General features: G+C 36.0%; 2 protein-coding genes across 2 annotated transcripts in view; both read left to right on the forward strand.

Moving 5' to 3' along the window:
- The window catches only part of LOC145670624 (O-acyltransferase like protein-like), a 430,615-nt gene that overhangs the window by 189,123 nt on the left and 224,417 nt on the right, over window positions 1-17,075 (forward strand). The gene's annotated exons all lie outside the window — the stretch shown is intronic.
- Window positions 1-17,075, forward strand: part of LOC145670621 (uncharacterized) — a 30,450-nt gene that overhangs the window by 7,838 nt on the left and 5,537 nt on the right. The window contains exons 2-4 of the mRNA XM_081739413.1: window positions 707-956; window positions 4,579-4,730; window positions 16,561-16,695. Coding sequence (XP_081595539.1) covers window positions 707-956; window positions 4,579-4,730; window positions 16,561-16,695 — 537 coding nt within the window. The remainder of the gene's footprint in view (window positions 1-706; window positions 957-4,578; window positions 4,731-16,560; window positions 16,696-17,075) is intronic.

Below are 17,075 nucleotides of genomic sequence, written 5' to 3' on the forward strand. Positions count from 1 at the left end.
CAGGAAATTTATACACCACCCTCCCCCCTCTCCCACTTTGTGGGCTCAGGTTCAAGTACATCCCCAGTAAGACTTCCCTTTTAGCCTCATCCGGAGCATTCTGCAAGTAATGTACAAGAACTGCTGACTGTCTCTGACTATGATATTCGCTTTCATCACTTGATACCCCATTTCCTTCACTATAGTTTTGATTGCCGTATCTGAATGGTATAGCATGGTCTTCATCTGGTTCAAGGCGCAGATCTTTATTGTTAGAATCTTCAGTTCAACTCTCTGATGCATTTGGGGAAAATGCTATAACTTTTGTACGACAATTTATCTTCTTCAGTCCCGAAAAACACTCTTTTAAATTAATAATAATTAGCTACGAGTAAGTTCAATTGACGGCCGTGTTCACCAACAAAGTTCAATTGTTGAATGAGATTCATAATGAATTTCAGTGACAATGTTTGTTGTAGGAAAAACGTTCAATGTTATATATCAATAAAGTTGTGGATGAACTAAGTATAACATTCAACGGTTGGTTTTCGGAGTTTAACTTCGTCGATCTTAGTCAATAATATTTGTGAATTTTGTATGCAATGTCGAACAGTGATATCGACGAGTTTAAAGATATCTTTCGTTCACAGCGACTAACAGAAGATATCTTTCGCCACTCATGCTTCACTATTTCGATACTTGTATTCATATGTTTATTTTATTTCAGGTTTTTTCGAAAATAAGATCCTGGATCAGGTCACGACGGAATAGAGATCGAACTATTCAAAGGGAACAACTTTTTTACAATCCATTAGTGGATGATTTATCACCAGATAATCCTGAACCTGACCATCCAGTTGAAGAGCCTTATTATTCATATTTCTACCTAGACTTTATTCTTTATATTGACGCTCCATACGAGCTAGACCTCAAAATCCTGGAAGCGCAGGGACGTTCGATTGAAAATATTATTTCAGGTATGCTACTATTGTACGAATAACTTAATTATTTTATATGTATACGAACAAAAGTGCATTCACACTTTCAATTTTCATATTCTGCAACGTTGGACAACGAACGATGCAGATAAACTTGATTGCTTGAGAACTACCTAAGGTGTCCTACAAGTGCACTAGTTTGTTTGAAAAATGTCAGTGTACCGAACAGCAAAAAATATCCATGCTTCTGCGAGGAATAAAAAATCGGGTAGAAGACACCGTTTAGTATCTACAGAACAATTGCTATAATGAAAAAGTTACAAAGAAATCTTATTTAACACAAGACATACAAGGAAAAGTCATTGTTAGTCAAACATTCATTTTATTTCACAAGTTACAGTATTTTGTAAAATCTCTGAATGTTTTACATTATTCGTTTCAACGTTACCTTGACTTTTAATAGTTATCAGTTTTAATAACTGTACTAAAACTTGATGAATTAAAATATCAGGTCGAGGTGTTTTCATTTCCATCATTGTTTTGCGAGAATATTTTTTTTATCAGCAAATCCATCGTAGTTCTTATTTTTATAAAATTTATTATTATTATTATTATTATTATTATTATTATTATTATTATTATTATTATTATTATTATTATTATTATTATTATTATTATTATTATTATTATTATTATTATTTTCCATTTACACATTAAAGCTAACAAGAATATTTTCTGGAGTTATGTTACTGGTTTCTAGTGTGTTCGGAAAATGAAACAAAAAAAAAAAAGAAAAAGAAAGACAATCTAAGAGATTAAACACAAGATATGCAGTGTGTGTCAGTTCAATTTACTAAAACCACTACATCAATAGAAAACATGTCATATGTTTTAAATATGACCAATAGTCATATTTTGTGTGTACATGGGTTTGTGTAATTTAATCCCCAATTAATAACAAGCATGTTTTTATTAGAAGCATATACGATATCAGAAGAATAAGACTTCTCTCTTGTAACTCGCCGTAATTATCATTCACTATCCCTTGATATATTCTAAGTAATCGCGAACTGTAATTATGTAAAAGAAGAATAAACAAAAATGAACTAAAACATAATCAAATATGAATATCAATGAATGTTTCGGATAATATTTCAATTGTAGATATATCTACTCTTTCTCTCTTTCTCTCGGTTAATATGTGCGTGATTCTTGCATCTCATCTCTAGATAGAGAACTTGGAACAAAGAGAAGTCATCATATACCTTGCAAGAACAAATTAAATTTTGACGTGCAGTGGGTTTGAACTCAATACCCCAGGATTTCTAGCCCAGTGTCTTATAACACCTTACATGAAATAATGGTCGAAGAGAGAAAGAAGGGAAGGAAAGTTTGATTTAAAAAAGAAAAATACAGAAATAAACAGAAAATTTGCCGAATGAAGGCTTAAGTAGCTAAGGCTCTATTAGGACAACTCTTTTGAAGAAATCTTGAGTGTGACACAATATTCATTTTCTCACATAGAAGCCTGTGTGTCTTGGTAGGTATTCAATTAATTACGCTGAAATCTAAAAGATACGCCTTGTATGGTAAAAAAAAAACATTATTATCTGTCACAAAGATTTTTGTCGCGGGTCTACATTGTTTAACCCTTCCAGGAATCGATGATATGAACAATCAATCCATACAATATGCATCCACTTTTTAATTTAATTATGTTTAACAAATTTATTCAAGTATCAAATATGAATAAAGTAGTTATTTACATTTATTTTACTATTGCTGTTCATACAGCAATCTGAAAAAATAAAAATTAGAACAAATCTTCATAGCTTAGCACTTAATGTTAATATAACAAAAGTATTTCAACTAGTCTAATACATTAAGTTTGTTACAGATATTCTAAAAGAAGCGGGAATACAATATTGCGGTACATATATTACTTAAAGATTTTAGAATGTCCTACGACTCGATTAAGAGGGAAATACCGGTACTGTACAACATTCCTACAGAATTTGGAATACCTAAAAAGCTGGTTAGATTAATTAAGATATATTTAAATGAATCCCAAAGTAAAGCCTGAGTAAGAAAATTCTTGTCCATGGGGTTTCACTTCTAGAATGGTCTAAAACAAGGAGTTGCGTTGTCATCATTATTATCGAACTTTGTTCTGGAATACGCTGTAAGGAAAATCAAACATAGCAACCAAGGCAAATAGCAAAGATAGCTGAGTGGTATTCACCAGGTTATGGCATATGTTGATGATATAAATCTGATAGGGAATGGTAGGAGAACAATTCATTATTCTAACACTCTTCTATTCGCTGACGACCTTAAACTATTCTCCAAAATTAATTCGCTTGAAGACTGTACAAAACTACAAATAGACTTTAAGAACTGGTGTGACAATAACAAGTTTAAGTTGAACGTAAATAAATGCAAAACTCTTTCCTTTACCTGCAAAGAAAACACCATTAAATATGGCTATTCTATTGAAGGAACTATTTTGGAGACACCTACTTTAATTAAACATTTAGGAGTGCTATTTGATCTTAAACTAAGTTTTACTTATCATATTGAATCAATTGTTAATAATTCATACAGAAATCTTGGCTTTGTTATGAGAATAGGTAAAGAGTTTCAAGACGATGTTACGTTAATGAAACTCTACTTCTGTTTTGTGTGATCGCAATTAGAATATGCGACTCTGTCTTGGTCACCAACAACACTAAAACATATAGATATGATTGAAAGAATACAATCAAATAAATAAATAAACATTAGAAAGAAATGCAGAGGCCCTATCAAACGCTTGCAGGGCCATGGCTTTAGAAATAAATGCAGCGAACACTAAATACATGGAAGTTCGCCAGAATGGTAATACTACAAATTATAATTTCGTCAAGATATCAAATAATGCTTTCTACCAAGTAGATACTTTCAGATGCCTTCGAACAATATTAACAGACCAAAACTACATCCATGAAGAAATTAAATGTTTACTGAAAGCAGGAAATTCGTGTTATTATTCGGTTCAAAATCTTTCGTCTTCTTTCGAGGAATTTGAAGCGTAAAATATAGAAAATGACAATCATGCATGTTTTGTTGTATGCATGCGTGCTTACTGTGAGCGAAGAACGTAGATTGGAAGTATTTGAGAATAAAATCTTGAGACGAATATTCGGACCAAAGGGAAACGGGAATGATGATTGCCAGAAACTTCATGATAAGGAACTGCGTAATTTGTACCATTCAACAAACATCGTTAGGGTCATCAAGTCTAAGAGGCCCAGTATGGGCAGGTCACGTAGCTAGAATGGAAGAAAGTAGTTACACTTTCAAAGGTTTGACTGGAAACCCAAGCAAAGAACGTCTATTAGGAAGACCGAGGCGCAGATGGGAGGACAATATTAAGTTAGATCTCGAAGAAATAGGAATACAAAATAGAAACTGGATCCAATTGGCTAAGGATAGAAGTCACTAGTTTTTGTGAACGCGGCATTGAACTTCCGGGTTCCATAGGCCATACAGTTAGTTACTTAGTCAATTCTATTTCTCTTTCAGAAAAGAATAAATTTTTTGTACTTATTCCCAACTTCTATTCCCTCTGATGTTAATTTCCGTATATACTTATCTTTCTTGTGATTTTTATTTGACGCAGGCAAAATGCCACAATTAGAGAGGCATCAAACAGCCCTGAGAAGATTACAATACAGAATTGATTTATTCACAAGAGACTTAAGAGTTGAACGCCAAAATACAAGTGAGAATATAAGATCTAATTTCTCACCTTGGGTAAAAACAAAAAGACAGGTAAGTCTAATTCGTATCATATTAAAATATAAATCAATATTTTAGCTTTTAATTAAAAGCACTATCGTTGAAATGTAACATGCTAAAGGACTAACTATTCCCAAAATTTCAGATTTTTTTATCCAGGCCCATTGGAGATATTAGGCAGTAAAATATGCCAAATTGGCATAATTCTCCAACTTTACGATTTTTTTCATTCCTTTGGGAGCAGCTACAGGTCTGCAAGTTTTTGAGTATAAACTTATGATCCCGGACTACATGCACACACAAATTCCCAAACATGTCTCCAATATCCAAAAATGTTGCTAAAAGACCCTAATTTCACTCCTTTTAAGTGGTTTTAGGCAAAAATGTTAAGAGATCAAAATTTTAGCTCTGCACAAGTTGGAGACGTCCAGCAACTTTCAATTTGGTAGGACAAACACATGCTGAGATGTTCAAAACAATATAAATGTTTAAAATGCAGAAAACGCAAAATGGTGGCAGCCGCTGCGTCGCCATGCGATGTTTAAAAAATAATTAATTGCGGTTTTGAAGTACTCTAATATAGGATAAATATTCATTTAAAAAATTAATTTTTGGAGATGTTCGAGCGGCAATTTTCCGTTTTTCTCGATCACTTAGCTTGGATTGACCCTTTTATAAAAAAAAAATCACCGACCACCTTGCACTCTTCAAATTTGTTAGAGACCTTGCGGTATTAACGATTTGTAATATTATCAACCCTGTGATTATTTCGAACTTGGATTTCATCAATGTATTTCTATTTGCTGAGGTTAGGTTTTTTTCAATTCGATTTCCTCAGAAAGGTACCACTCATGAAGCTTGAGGTTGACACCCCAGCATTAATGTCTAACACTCGCCCTCACTACCGTTCACTTTCTGACATCACAAATACGTTTTGAGAGGACGTTTCGAGCTTTAAGGATTTACCTTATATGAAAATGAAGAGGCAGAAGAGGCGTGATTAGAGTCTTCGTCTTCGAAACAAAACCATTTGCTCGGAGGGACTCGTGGTACTTGAATTTAGATTTTTCAAGAGCAATATCGACAAGAGGGAGGAAAAGAATGGACTTGCATCTACTGACGAAGGTACAGTAAAATCTCCGAAACAATACAGTGACAACGCTAGACTTAGAATATTATGAAAATTCCTTAACTCCTATCCTGCTCTCCTGTATTTTGTAGAAAATGAAATTGTGTTCATGTTTTCTTTCAAATATTACCATAGATCTACATCTCCTATAATTTTCATTATTATGTATTCGGCAATAGATATTATTGAATGACGTGCTCAGTCATTTTCCAGCTTTCGATGCCGGTGATGGAGAATAATTCTCGAAATTTATTAATTTTATGCTAAGTATTTTTCAAGGTTGTAGCCTCAATTCACAAAAGTACAATGGTAAATCCGTCATATTACAGTACATTCAGTTAATGGTATATAATTACATGGTCATGGATTTGTGTTTCTTACAAACAGAATGTATATGTCTTTAGTCTTTTCCCTTGAAGGTTCAAACATTTCTACTTACACTTGTTACTTGCTCACAGTGAGGAACTCCTTTCTTTCTTTCAAATTTGATTGTCTTGTTCTGTTAATTACATACAGAATTACTGTAAGGGTTGCCAGTTGCTTCTGTTTGCGGCTTTTAGACAACGGGTGAAGGTGATATTACCCTCTTCTTAGTATTCGAATTTGATGATAATCATGGTATTATCTCAGAAGAAATTTCCCTTGTAGTTGTGAGAATTGATGTTTGAATATCCTCAGAAAATCTCTGGATATGATCTTGCAGAAGACTCTGCTACATCAATAATAATAAAAAAGCCCTTTTATGGTGTAATATCCTGCGTACAACTTTACAACCAAGGAGGCAACATTAAGATACATGCTCAAGTCTCGGTCATAGCATTAGGTACCTCACACAGAGTCTCTGTGTTAAGCAAATATAGAATAATCGCGAATTAACACGAGATATACTACTTGCAGAAGAGGGGATATGTTGGTGGTCAAGATGGAATGGGTGTGACTAATAGTGAAACGGGAACTTTTCGGAGTCAACCGTAGCGGATTGATTGTAATATAACAGTAAAGCTATGAAAATTACAAGACATCACTAATATGAAGAAATTATGTACTTGGCGTCAGATTTTGGGAATAATACGTAAGAAAAGGAAAACATGTATACTCTCGAAGTGCTAGCCCGAAACAAGCAAATGGTAATGCATAGTTAATAAATAATGGAAATCGCAGAGTTTCACAGAATTCCTGGACAAGCATATTATAAATGTTCCTGAGAAGAACATTTAGAACATTAAGTACGTTACCTGTTATTCCAAAAGTATCGCATATAATCCAGTCCGTCTTATTTGCTTGTTATCTTAAAAGTTTCATTACTGTATATTTTCACAACACTCCATATACATATATAAACCAAGCAATTTATTTCTGTAAAAGTTGGAACATAACCCTGGCATGTATACAGTATGCCATTTATATTTTCATTACAAAATGTCACAAACTATCTCTTTACTTCTTAAAGATGACATCGCAATGATGTGCTTCCTTTCGTGGTTCACATACTAATAGCATGTTATAGAAACTGCAGAATACTCGGTTTTTCATATCTCGCAGAATGGCAGTGATTTCGCCTTCAATCTTCTGTTTCAGGATGTGTACGGTACATCTTGCCTTTAAAATGTCCCCATAGGAAGAAATCACACACACTAAGATCAGAGGATCTCGCAGGCCACGGAATGTCACCGTTACAGGAAATGATGCTCCTTGGAACAATTGGCGAATTTCATCGATTAACGTGGCTCTGCCCATTGTATCATACAATAAAGAAAGCTCAGTGTTCGTATTCAACCCGAGTTCCTTGAAGAATTATACAGAAATAAATAATTTACTTCATATCCTGTAACATAAAGCTTAACATTTTCTTCTGTGGACAAGAAAACCAAAATTTTCGTTGTTTCGGATAGTTATTTAACCGTTTTGTGTCAGTCAATTATGTGTCCCTGGCTGTCAATAAGCTGTAAGCATCATGTTAACACTGCTACTGAAGTATTTGACAGACAAGCAGTGCCGGACTGGCCACGTTGTCTACTTGGCAACCGCCAAGGGCCCGAGGCCCCGCAGGGATCACGAGGCGCAGGCCTTGGTCGAATTTTCGCGATTGCAAATGTTTTCTTGAGTCTTCCTACCAAAAAGGTTGCGGAAGGCTAAGTTCGTCTTCCCGAAAGAAGTCTTCTCGGACCTCCCTTGCTCATATCAGTACGGTCCCACAAGCCAGTAAAACTTCGGACTTAGCATCGGCCCCCGAAATACACGTTTGATTGTCTCAGTATTGTTGTATTTTTTTTTTTTTGCGATCTGCTTTGTACTACATATTTATTCAGTACAGAAAATATAACATTGTCACTTATCACGTTTTGCTACTAACGTATTAAGTTTATATATATAATATATATATATATATAAGTTCGCCACTTATAGTTTCTGGGCCAGTCTAATAAGCTAGATATGGTTATCCATAATTTACGGGTTAATGTGGAATTAGTCTCCAAAATATATGGTTTACCAGATTGGCTTAAATGTTAAAACTGACTATCACAACAACCAAAATTGAGATCTATCTACAACAAGTTTAGCCTTGTCTGCAGTGTCGAACTGGCCACGTTCAGGGCCCTTGGCGCGGGTCCTTAAAGGCACCTATATATATATATATATATATATATATATATATATATATATATATATACATTGGATGTATTTGTGGTTAAGTGTACGTGTGTGTGAGCAGTGTAAAGTGTAAAACTTTTATTAAATCCCCATCCTCTACTTGACGTCACAATAGGGGATGTTGTCATTTCCACGATCACTGCTGAACTTCACATCTATCTTTCGTTGAACAAAACAAAAATGAAGTGAGTTCATGGTTACTAGACATATACTTTCAAAGAAACTACATTTATGAAAATATTTTTACCGCAGGTATTTTACATAGAAGCAGAATAATCATTATTTAAGTAAATACGAGGGAGAGGTGAAAAGTTCTCGGATTGACGATGAAAGACTGCGAATTTCAGTTTGAAAATGATGTTATTTTTCGACATAATCTCCCTTAACTTTAATACACTTGGTCCAGCGTTTCTCCAACATCAGTATTCCTTCCCGGAAGTGCGAGTCTGGAAGGTCGTGAAAATAGTCATCCACGACCCTCTCAACTTTTTCATTCGATGTGAAGCGCTTCCCAGAAAAGAAATTTCTTCAAGTTTGGGAATAGATAGAAGTCAAATGGTGCCAAATCAGGAGAATATGGGTGATGACCGAGCAAATCGTACCGCAAATTCCACAGTTTTTCAATCGCCAACGCACCCCTATGCACAGATGCGTTGTCCTGGTGAAAGATGATTTTCTTCTTCTTCAAGCCGGGCCTCTTCTCGCGAATTTTGGCATCCAGCTGGTCAAGAAGGTTGGAGTAATATTCGCCTGTAATTGCTCTTCCTTTTGCAAGGTAATCAATTAACAGGATCCTTTCGCATCCCAAAACACGCTGGCCATGACCTTTCCGGCCGGTACGATCATCTTCGCTTTCTTCGGCGCTGCACCACCAGCTTACACCCACTGCTTGGACTGCTGTTTCATTTCTGGCGTGTAGTGGTGAACCCACGTCTCATCCATTGTAACAAATCACTGCACAAAATCGGTCGGATCCCTTTTGAATCGGTCCAAAGATTGCTGCGAAAATCGTTTTCGCATTTGCTTTTGGTCGGCAGTCAGCAAATGCGGCACCCATCTTGCGCAAAGCTTTCGCATCCCTAGTTCTTTGTGCAAGATGTTTCGCACCCGTCCTCCGATATTCCCACACTCTCAGATATCTCACCCACCTTCACTCGTCTGTTTTTCGATTGTTTCCGGTGTGGTTGCGGTTTTCGGCCTTCCTTCACGTGAGTCATCTTCGAGGGATGTACAACCACGTTTAAATTCAGCTGCCCACCTTTTAACGGTTGACATGGAAGGGGCAGAGTCCCCGTAAACTTTTGTCAACTTTGGATTAATTTCCGTATGGACTAATCCATCCAAAACGTAAAATTTGATTACAGCATGATATTCAAGTTTATCCATTTTCACAACTAACACTCAAGACGTCTAACTGCAACAATGCATGCACACATACTGCTCGAAAGAACAAGTTGACACTTGTTATACGAACAATTGAAAAGCGCCCCTAGGCAAGAACAATATAATTTTGCTGATTAGAGTGCCATCTCTGGGTCAGGCCGAGAACTTCTCACCCCGCCCTCGTACAAATTCAAGCTGACAACGAATTTTCCAACACTATTTATTATACAAATGTTAGATTTAATTTTGCTAAAAAGGGATTATAATTTTCCTTCTTCCCAAATTCAGATTTCAACCTAGTTCTAATCTCTTTCTACAATGTTAGTTCTAAACTTCTTGTTGAGAGAGCTCAAATGAAACAAATATTGGATCATGATCTCTGTTCACTTCTACAACATATTTGTAAGACATGCATATACAGAAAAAAGAGAATATTAATAATAAAAATAAAATATTAATAATACGAATGCAAGTAATTTGACCGTGCACTTTTATTATACGGATCCATAGTACAAGTAGGAGTCGGAGTAGGAATGTGTTAGAAGCCCCGCATGCAAGGGCGCCGATTTCTCTGTATATTGGGGGGGGGGGCATTCAGATGCAGAAAGCATATATGAAGTTTTTAAAACAAATTGCATTCAAATTATGCCAAATATTGTAAATTTGTAAATACAGTAAGGTGGCCCACATGAGCTTTGGGGGGGATAGGCTCCTCCGGGATCGGCGCCCTTGCCCGCATGGGGTATGTTAATTCTGTTCTAGAAATAAAATGGGAAAATTAAAGACTTCCTCAATTTTGTACGTACATTTTACAATCTGTGGATCCGTATAGTAAAACTGCTTGTTAAATATACTGGCTTGTTAAATATATAATTGTGTGATAATCTGATCATATACACTGAGTGCTCTCTGAGTTGCGACTGGCTCCTAATATTTCGTTCATTCACCTTTTGCTCGAAGAATGGCCTGAAACACGGCATGGCATGGATTCTACAAGCTGATTGATGTTTTCACGGGGATTTGACATCATATATCCCTGATGATATTCCACAGTGATTCCACAGATGTCGGTGGAAGAGCCATGACGCAAAAAGCACGTTCCACAACATCCCATAGGCGTTCTATAGAATTGAGATCCGGTGAGTTAGACGGCCAATTCATATGCTGCAGCTCCGTGAAACGTATCTCAAGCCAAGCAAGTAGTTCTGGCTCAGTAGTACCGTACATTGCAGTCCTGAAAAATGCTGTCTAAGTTGGTAGGAGTGTTGCCTTGCAGGATGGCATGCACGTGGAATCCATAGCTTCGTGCAACCGTCCGAGTGGTGTAGTATAAACCGCGATTCATAGAAGCAAAACACCCTTTTACAATTATCCACGGTCCAATTAGCGTGCTTCTATGCTCAAGTGTGACGAAGTCTTGGGTGGGGAATCGTGAGGGATGTATGACGAGTAGATCTCTGTTGTGGAATTTCATTCGCATTCGTCCCATATTTGAGTGGAATATGGGTATTGTACATCCACTAATTTATGGGTCACGTAATTCCCAGACACTGATGGTTCGTTTGGTTGTCACGAGCCGTGCCGTTTTACATGACGCTTGCCGCGTGGCGTGATCTTCCCTACGCCCCTGTAGTTCCATCTCTGGAGGCTGTTACCCAATTTTCTTGTCACTGTTTGCACACCTTCACTACACTGGAACTTTCGCATTCCACAAGTGTCGCTTTCTGTGTTATTCATGCATCTGTAGCTCGAACAGCCACAATCATGACTTTTTGGAATGCGGATAAATTCTGCACACATCCTATTTTAAGAGTGTGCTGTCTGCCAACATGTAGCCCCGAGTGTATTCTTTCTCTACAATACTCTCAGTTGAGGTGCTGATGTTATCAGAACGACTGCTGACCACACCACGTAAAGAAATAGCAATCTGACAATTTAAGTAACATAATCTCTCTCTCTTCCTTATAAGGCGTAGACGTAAATAAAATACTGAAATTATTTTTAAGGATTATTTTCCTCTTAATTATTTTTTTAAATTCATAACAGGGAATTCATATGATATATGTAATGCTAACCAAAATATCGATTCGTATGATCTGTTGTTTTATCAATCACTGCGGAAAGATTTTGCTACCGTGATTAGGATTTCTTTTAGCCCTTACGAGACCGACCTTGTAAACGACGCATACGGGGCAGTCACTTATTTAATCCTCTGCTGTGTGAACACTAATTAAGATACCGGGATGATTTTTTCTATGCTAAATATGGTTTGTCCATAGTGTATCCTCATGATATTTTTTTCCCTGAGTGTCGAATTTCCCTCTCAAATTTGAGCCCAATCAAAAAATCGAGAATTTTCAAATTTCCACTTTTCTTTTTTTCCCCTTATAACTTCCTTCGTTTTAGAGAGATCTACTTATGACTTATCAGATACATACCTCGTATGGATATTTATTTGTTGCGACCAATTAGATCATCTGAGATCAGTGTTACCAACTACGGAAATTAAAATTTCCCTACTTTTTGGTAGAAAAATTAAAGTTTTTGAAATTTAATTTTATAAATCCGTACCTATACGTACCAACGCAAATCAACTAACGCCAGTCGAACAACAGTCCTTAGTGAACAAAAGCAAGTACTGATTGCATAATTAGGGTGCGCAAGAAAAATTCGAACTTAGGTTCTAAACCTTGATTTTCTTTTATTTCTCTATTTACCATAATCTATTTTTTTAAACTACACGATTCGTTTCTTAGACGTCGACATGATACTTGTAGGATATATTAGCAGTGTACCAAAGTTTATTTTAAGATAGTTTGCGTCTGTCTGGTAGCAGTATTTCCAGCTACAGAAAATTGTAATTCCCTATATTAGGGGAAAATCCCAGAAATCCTTCTCCCCCCTTGTTGGCTACATCGGGATAAACGTACCAGTATCTGAAAGTCTCATTTTTGTTCTACACAAGGCACCATAGAAAGTTTCAAATGGATAATTAGGAGAAGTACAGCTGAAGTTTACAGTAGACTTTGTTCTCTAAGTGGAAAGATAATTATGATTTTTTAGGTAGAACGTAGAATAATATATTTTTAATGGAATGCTTACTTTATTACCAATCGTCAGGATACAGGATACTTGTAGGACATATTATAGGGATACCAAAGTTAATTTAAGATAGTTTGCGTCCGTCTGGTAGCAATGTTTCTAGCTACAGAAAATTTTAATTCCCGATTTTAGGTGAAAAATTCGGAAAATATCCCAGTTTTGCCTCTATAATTTCCCTCTTGTTGGCTACATTAGAACAAACGTACCAGTATATGAAAGCCTCGTCTCCGGCCTACACAGCACATCATAAAAGGTTTCAATAGGATAATTAGGAAAGCTGCCGACAATGGATAACTTTTGATTTTTGCTTCTAAGGCGGAAAAAGTGTCAAAATTTCGTGTGTAGAATGAGAGATATTTTTTTCTTTCTGTCTTTGTATGGCACCCAACGACTTCAGATTTTCACTGTATGTTGTCGACACATCAGAAATTTTTTTGAGGTGACTTGGACCCATGTGGCAACAGTGGTGCCTGCTACAAAAAATTAAAGTTCTGTTAGGGATTTTTTTTGTGAATTTTTACTCTACATTTCCCTCCCATTGGCAACGCTGCAATCAGACTTACTTGATAAAATTGCCACATCCTTCTAAAACACAAGGTATCAACCATATCAATCGAGTAAATAGTCTTTGAGTTGTAATTCATTAAGTGAAAATCTACGAAAACGCGAAAAATGACCCTGTCTCGAAAGGGTTAACGTGGAAAAACAGAAATTATTCATACCACCAACATTAAGGATAAGCTTTGCAAGATTCCCATGCGAGAATTTGTTTCGACCACAAACAATGGCTAATCATATACCTAGGTAATTAGATGTTTTGGGGAACGATTAACTGTACTTTGCGCCAACGGCGGAATTAGGAAAAGAGTTCATCAACTTATCGATACTCACCGATGGGAATGGAAGTGTGACACTCAGAAGCGTATACGTTGCATCAAAGAAACCACATTGTGTGAGGCTTAGGTGTACCTTCGCGACTGCAAGAAACCAACGAGATGCTCCTGAAAATGCAAAAAGGCTTTCTGAAAAGGGTTCATGGTGACTGCCGGCTTCCCTCAGCGGTACGAACTGGAGATTTTCATTGTATTGTAAATAACTAAAATCAACTCGCAGTACTAACAGAAGCTCTTGAGTACGATCTACGTGTAAGAGTTACTAGAAAAAATGAGATGAAATCTTTCAGTTTAACATCCCACGGTTATACATGTTAGGCTAAGGGAGGCGGATGATTAAGACAAGTGAGATGATGAAAACATCGGTGGTACAAGAATGTGGGAGGAAACGGGAATACCTCGAGAAAAGCCACCGACACGATGGTGTACATCACAAACTTACTTGGTCGGAGATCGAAGTAAAAACACCACGCACCAGAGGTAGGCGCTGTACCAATGAGCACTGTGTCCCCCAAAACGATACTAGAAATCACGGAAACGAGATCAATATTATCAAGACAAAGAATTGCCACACACCTCTTACATTCTACCAGGATATGAAGGAGACTAATTGAATACCTTTCAACGAAATATCAACTAAATCAAATGAAGTTTTCTGGATTTAGACCTTTGAAAGTCCTTTAGACAAGAACGTAGTGCTAACCGAGACAAAAGTTTTAATAATTAAAAACCGCCATCTATACTGCTATCCTAAGTTTAATATCAAATATCAGAAAGGGTATCTCTAAACGAAGTGCCAATACTCAAGAAATAGAAAGCGAAATTGTGCTACTATCTGCTTCTATTACAACTGTGCAAAAAGCATCAATTATGTGTGCTCCTGCTGTGAATTGTTAAATTTAATAACAATCATTTATTAGTTTATTTTCATTTCTAAAAGTAAATTATATGAAAATTATTAAAATCCTCAATTCAGTTAAGAAAAACTTTTATTTACGTTGTACATTCACAGACAGCTTGAGTAAACATGTATATTCTTATTGTCATTGCAAAAGCTACCAATAAATGTAAGACTAGTTTCTCTTCTTCCCGATATATTCCCTTCATCCTAGCCAAGAACTTCCTCGTTCATTGTAAGAAACAGTCAATGAACGTCCCTATCAAATAAAATGGCAGAGGACACGTTTTCAAGGGGTAATCGTAATGAAGACAGTACGAGCAACATCGAGAAGAGAAAGGTTCAACACCATTGGAGACGGCTTTGCTCCACACCTTATCGGTGATAGTTGTGACAATATATCGCCACAGAAACAGTTTAACAGAACATCTAATTCATCATGCAAAGATGAATAGCAACACTCATCGTAGGTTCTCCCCAACGCCCCTAGCAGCTTAACAAGATTTGGTTCCAGATGTCAACCCACTTCAATTTCTACCATTTCCAACCAGACAGTGGAAGAGATGTTAAGATTCGATTCGTCATTCCAGACGACGAGGATGACGCCAATCACACAGGAGTTCTCAATCCTTTATTTTAATAATCTTTTCCTTCCTCACTTTATCTCACCTTTTAAACTAGTATCTTTTTTTATAACATTGAATCTTTTGAGTTTTATCTATACTCAAACATATTTTTTTTTAAGTCTCGTGCAGGACATCAGCTGTCATCCCCATCCTTTTATCCCTTAGCTGTTTAGTATCTGTAATCTGAGCAAATAACTGAGGCACTACGAATACTACGCGGCACACAACGTAAAACTTCCCATTCACATTCCGCAACAAGTGGCGTACCTCTGAAAATTGAATACAGTTAACTTTAAATTTCCCTTTATTATTGTCAAAAATATAATTAAAAAATAATGTAGCTAGAAATCAACGCTTCCGGCAATTTCATTTCATTTTAATATATCTTTGCCTTTTAACTTTTCTCCGCAGTTCAGACGTAAATTCAGGAGTTAGACTACTAAATATTTTTCAAAGCTAACAACTTTTCTTTTGCCCGTTTTTCGTAGGTGAAAAGAGATAATGAAAGGTAACTTACCACAATAATAGATAATGTTATTCTACACCTGAAAATACAAATCGGAAGAATAATCAGTGTTGTCATCCATAGAAATGACAGTGTGGCCAAAATTTGAAGTATCCAAAAATCTTGGTTAAGTCAGAGACTAGAAAACTAAACTGAACGGTAATTGATGACTTACCATGATATCTGTCTTCCTTGTTAACTACTTTTTAAATATTATTTGGTAATAAGTTATTTATTTTATAAAAACTTATGTAAGTTATTACAAAATAAATACAATTAGTATTTAAAAAGTAGTTAACAAAAAACACAGATCTCATGATAAGTCATCAATTACCGTTCAGTTTAGTTTTCTAGTCTCTGACTTAACCAAGATTTTGGGGTACTTCAACTTTTGGCCACAGTGTCATTTCTATGGGTGCCAACACTGATTATTCTTCCGATTCGTATTTTCAGGTGTAGAATAACATTATGTATTATGGTGCTAAGTTACCTTTCATTATCTCTTTTCACCTACGAAAAACGGGCAAAAGAAAAGTTGTTAGCTTTTGAAAAATATTTAGTAGTCTGCCCCCTTAAGTCTTTTTTTTATTTCATTGTATAGAGTAATTAATATTTGTTTTTCTTAGTTTTCAATAACTACTTCATTATAATTGGTGTTTCTGTATACCTATTTAGATAGAACTGGAAGATCAGATTTTACAACTTGTATCAGACAAGAAAAAGCTTGTGCGTATGATTAAAAATGAAGAAAAGGAAATGGACGAACTTAAGAGAAGACTTGCACTGGTCAGTGATCTAAGACTAAGGAGGGTATGTACATGTGAATCCGTTTCTTTCTTTCCGAAATAGTTGTTTTCATTCTATTAATACGTAGTTATTTCATTATATGCAATTGGATTACTATCACTCTAAGAGCTATTATAATAAGAATTGTAATGTTATAGTACGCGGCACTCGTACTGGCGTATGACCCTGAGCGTTGCTCTCATGTTGACCAACCTAGTTGTAGTGACATTAGCAGCGCAATGAAGTGGAAGACTGCTTCGGTCGAAACTAAGATAGAAATGTGACGTTTCGGACGTAAGGCAGTAACGAATATATTTCTGAGAATATAAGTGAAACAACCATGTTTCTAGCTTATTTTTAAGTGTTTTACGGCCGTTTTATTTTCTCTCATTTCTTACTGTCGT

This window comes from Thermobia domestica, chromosome 14 (genome assembly GCF_964235325.1).
Source record: "Thermobia domestica chromosome 14, izTheDome1.hap1.1, whole genome shotgun sequence".
Taxonomy (NCBI): domain Eukaryota; kingdom Metazoa; phylum Arthropoda; class Insecta; order Zygentoma; family Lepismatidae; genus Thermobia; species Thermobia domestica.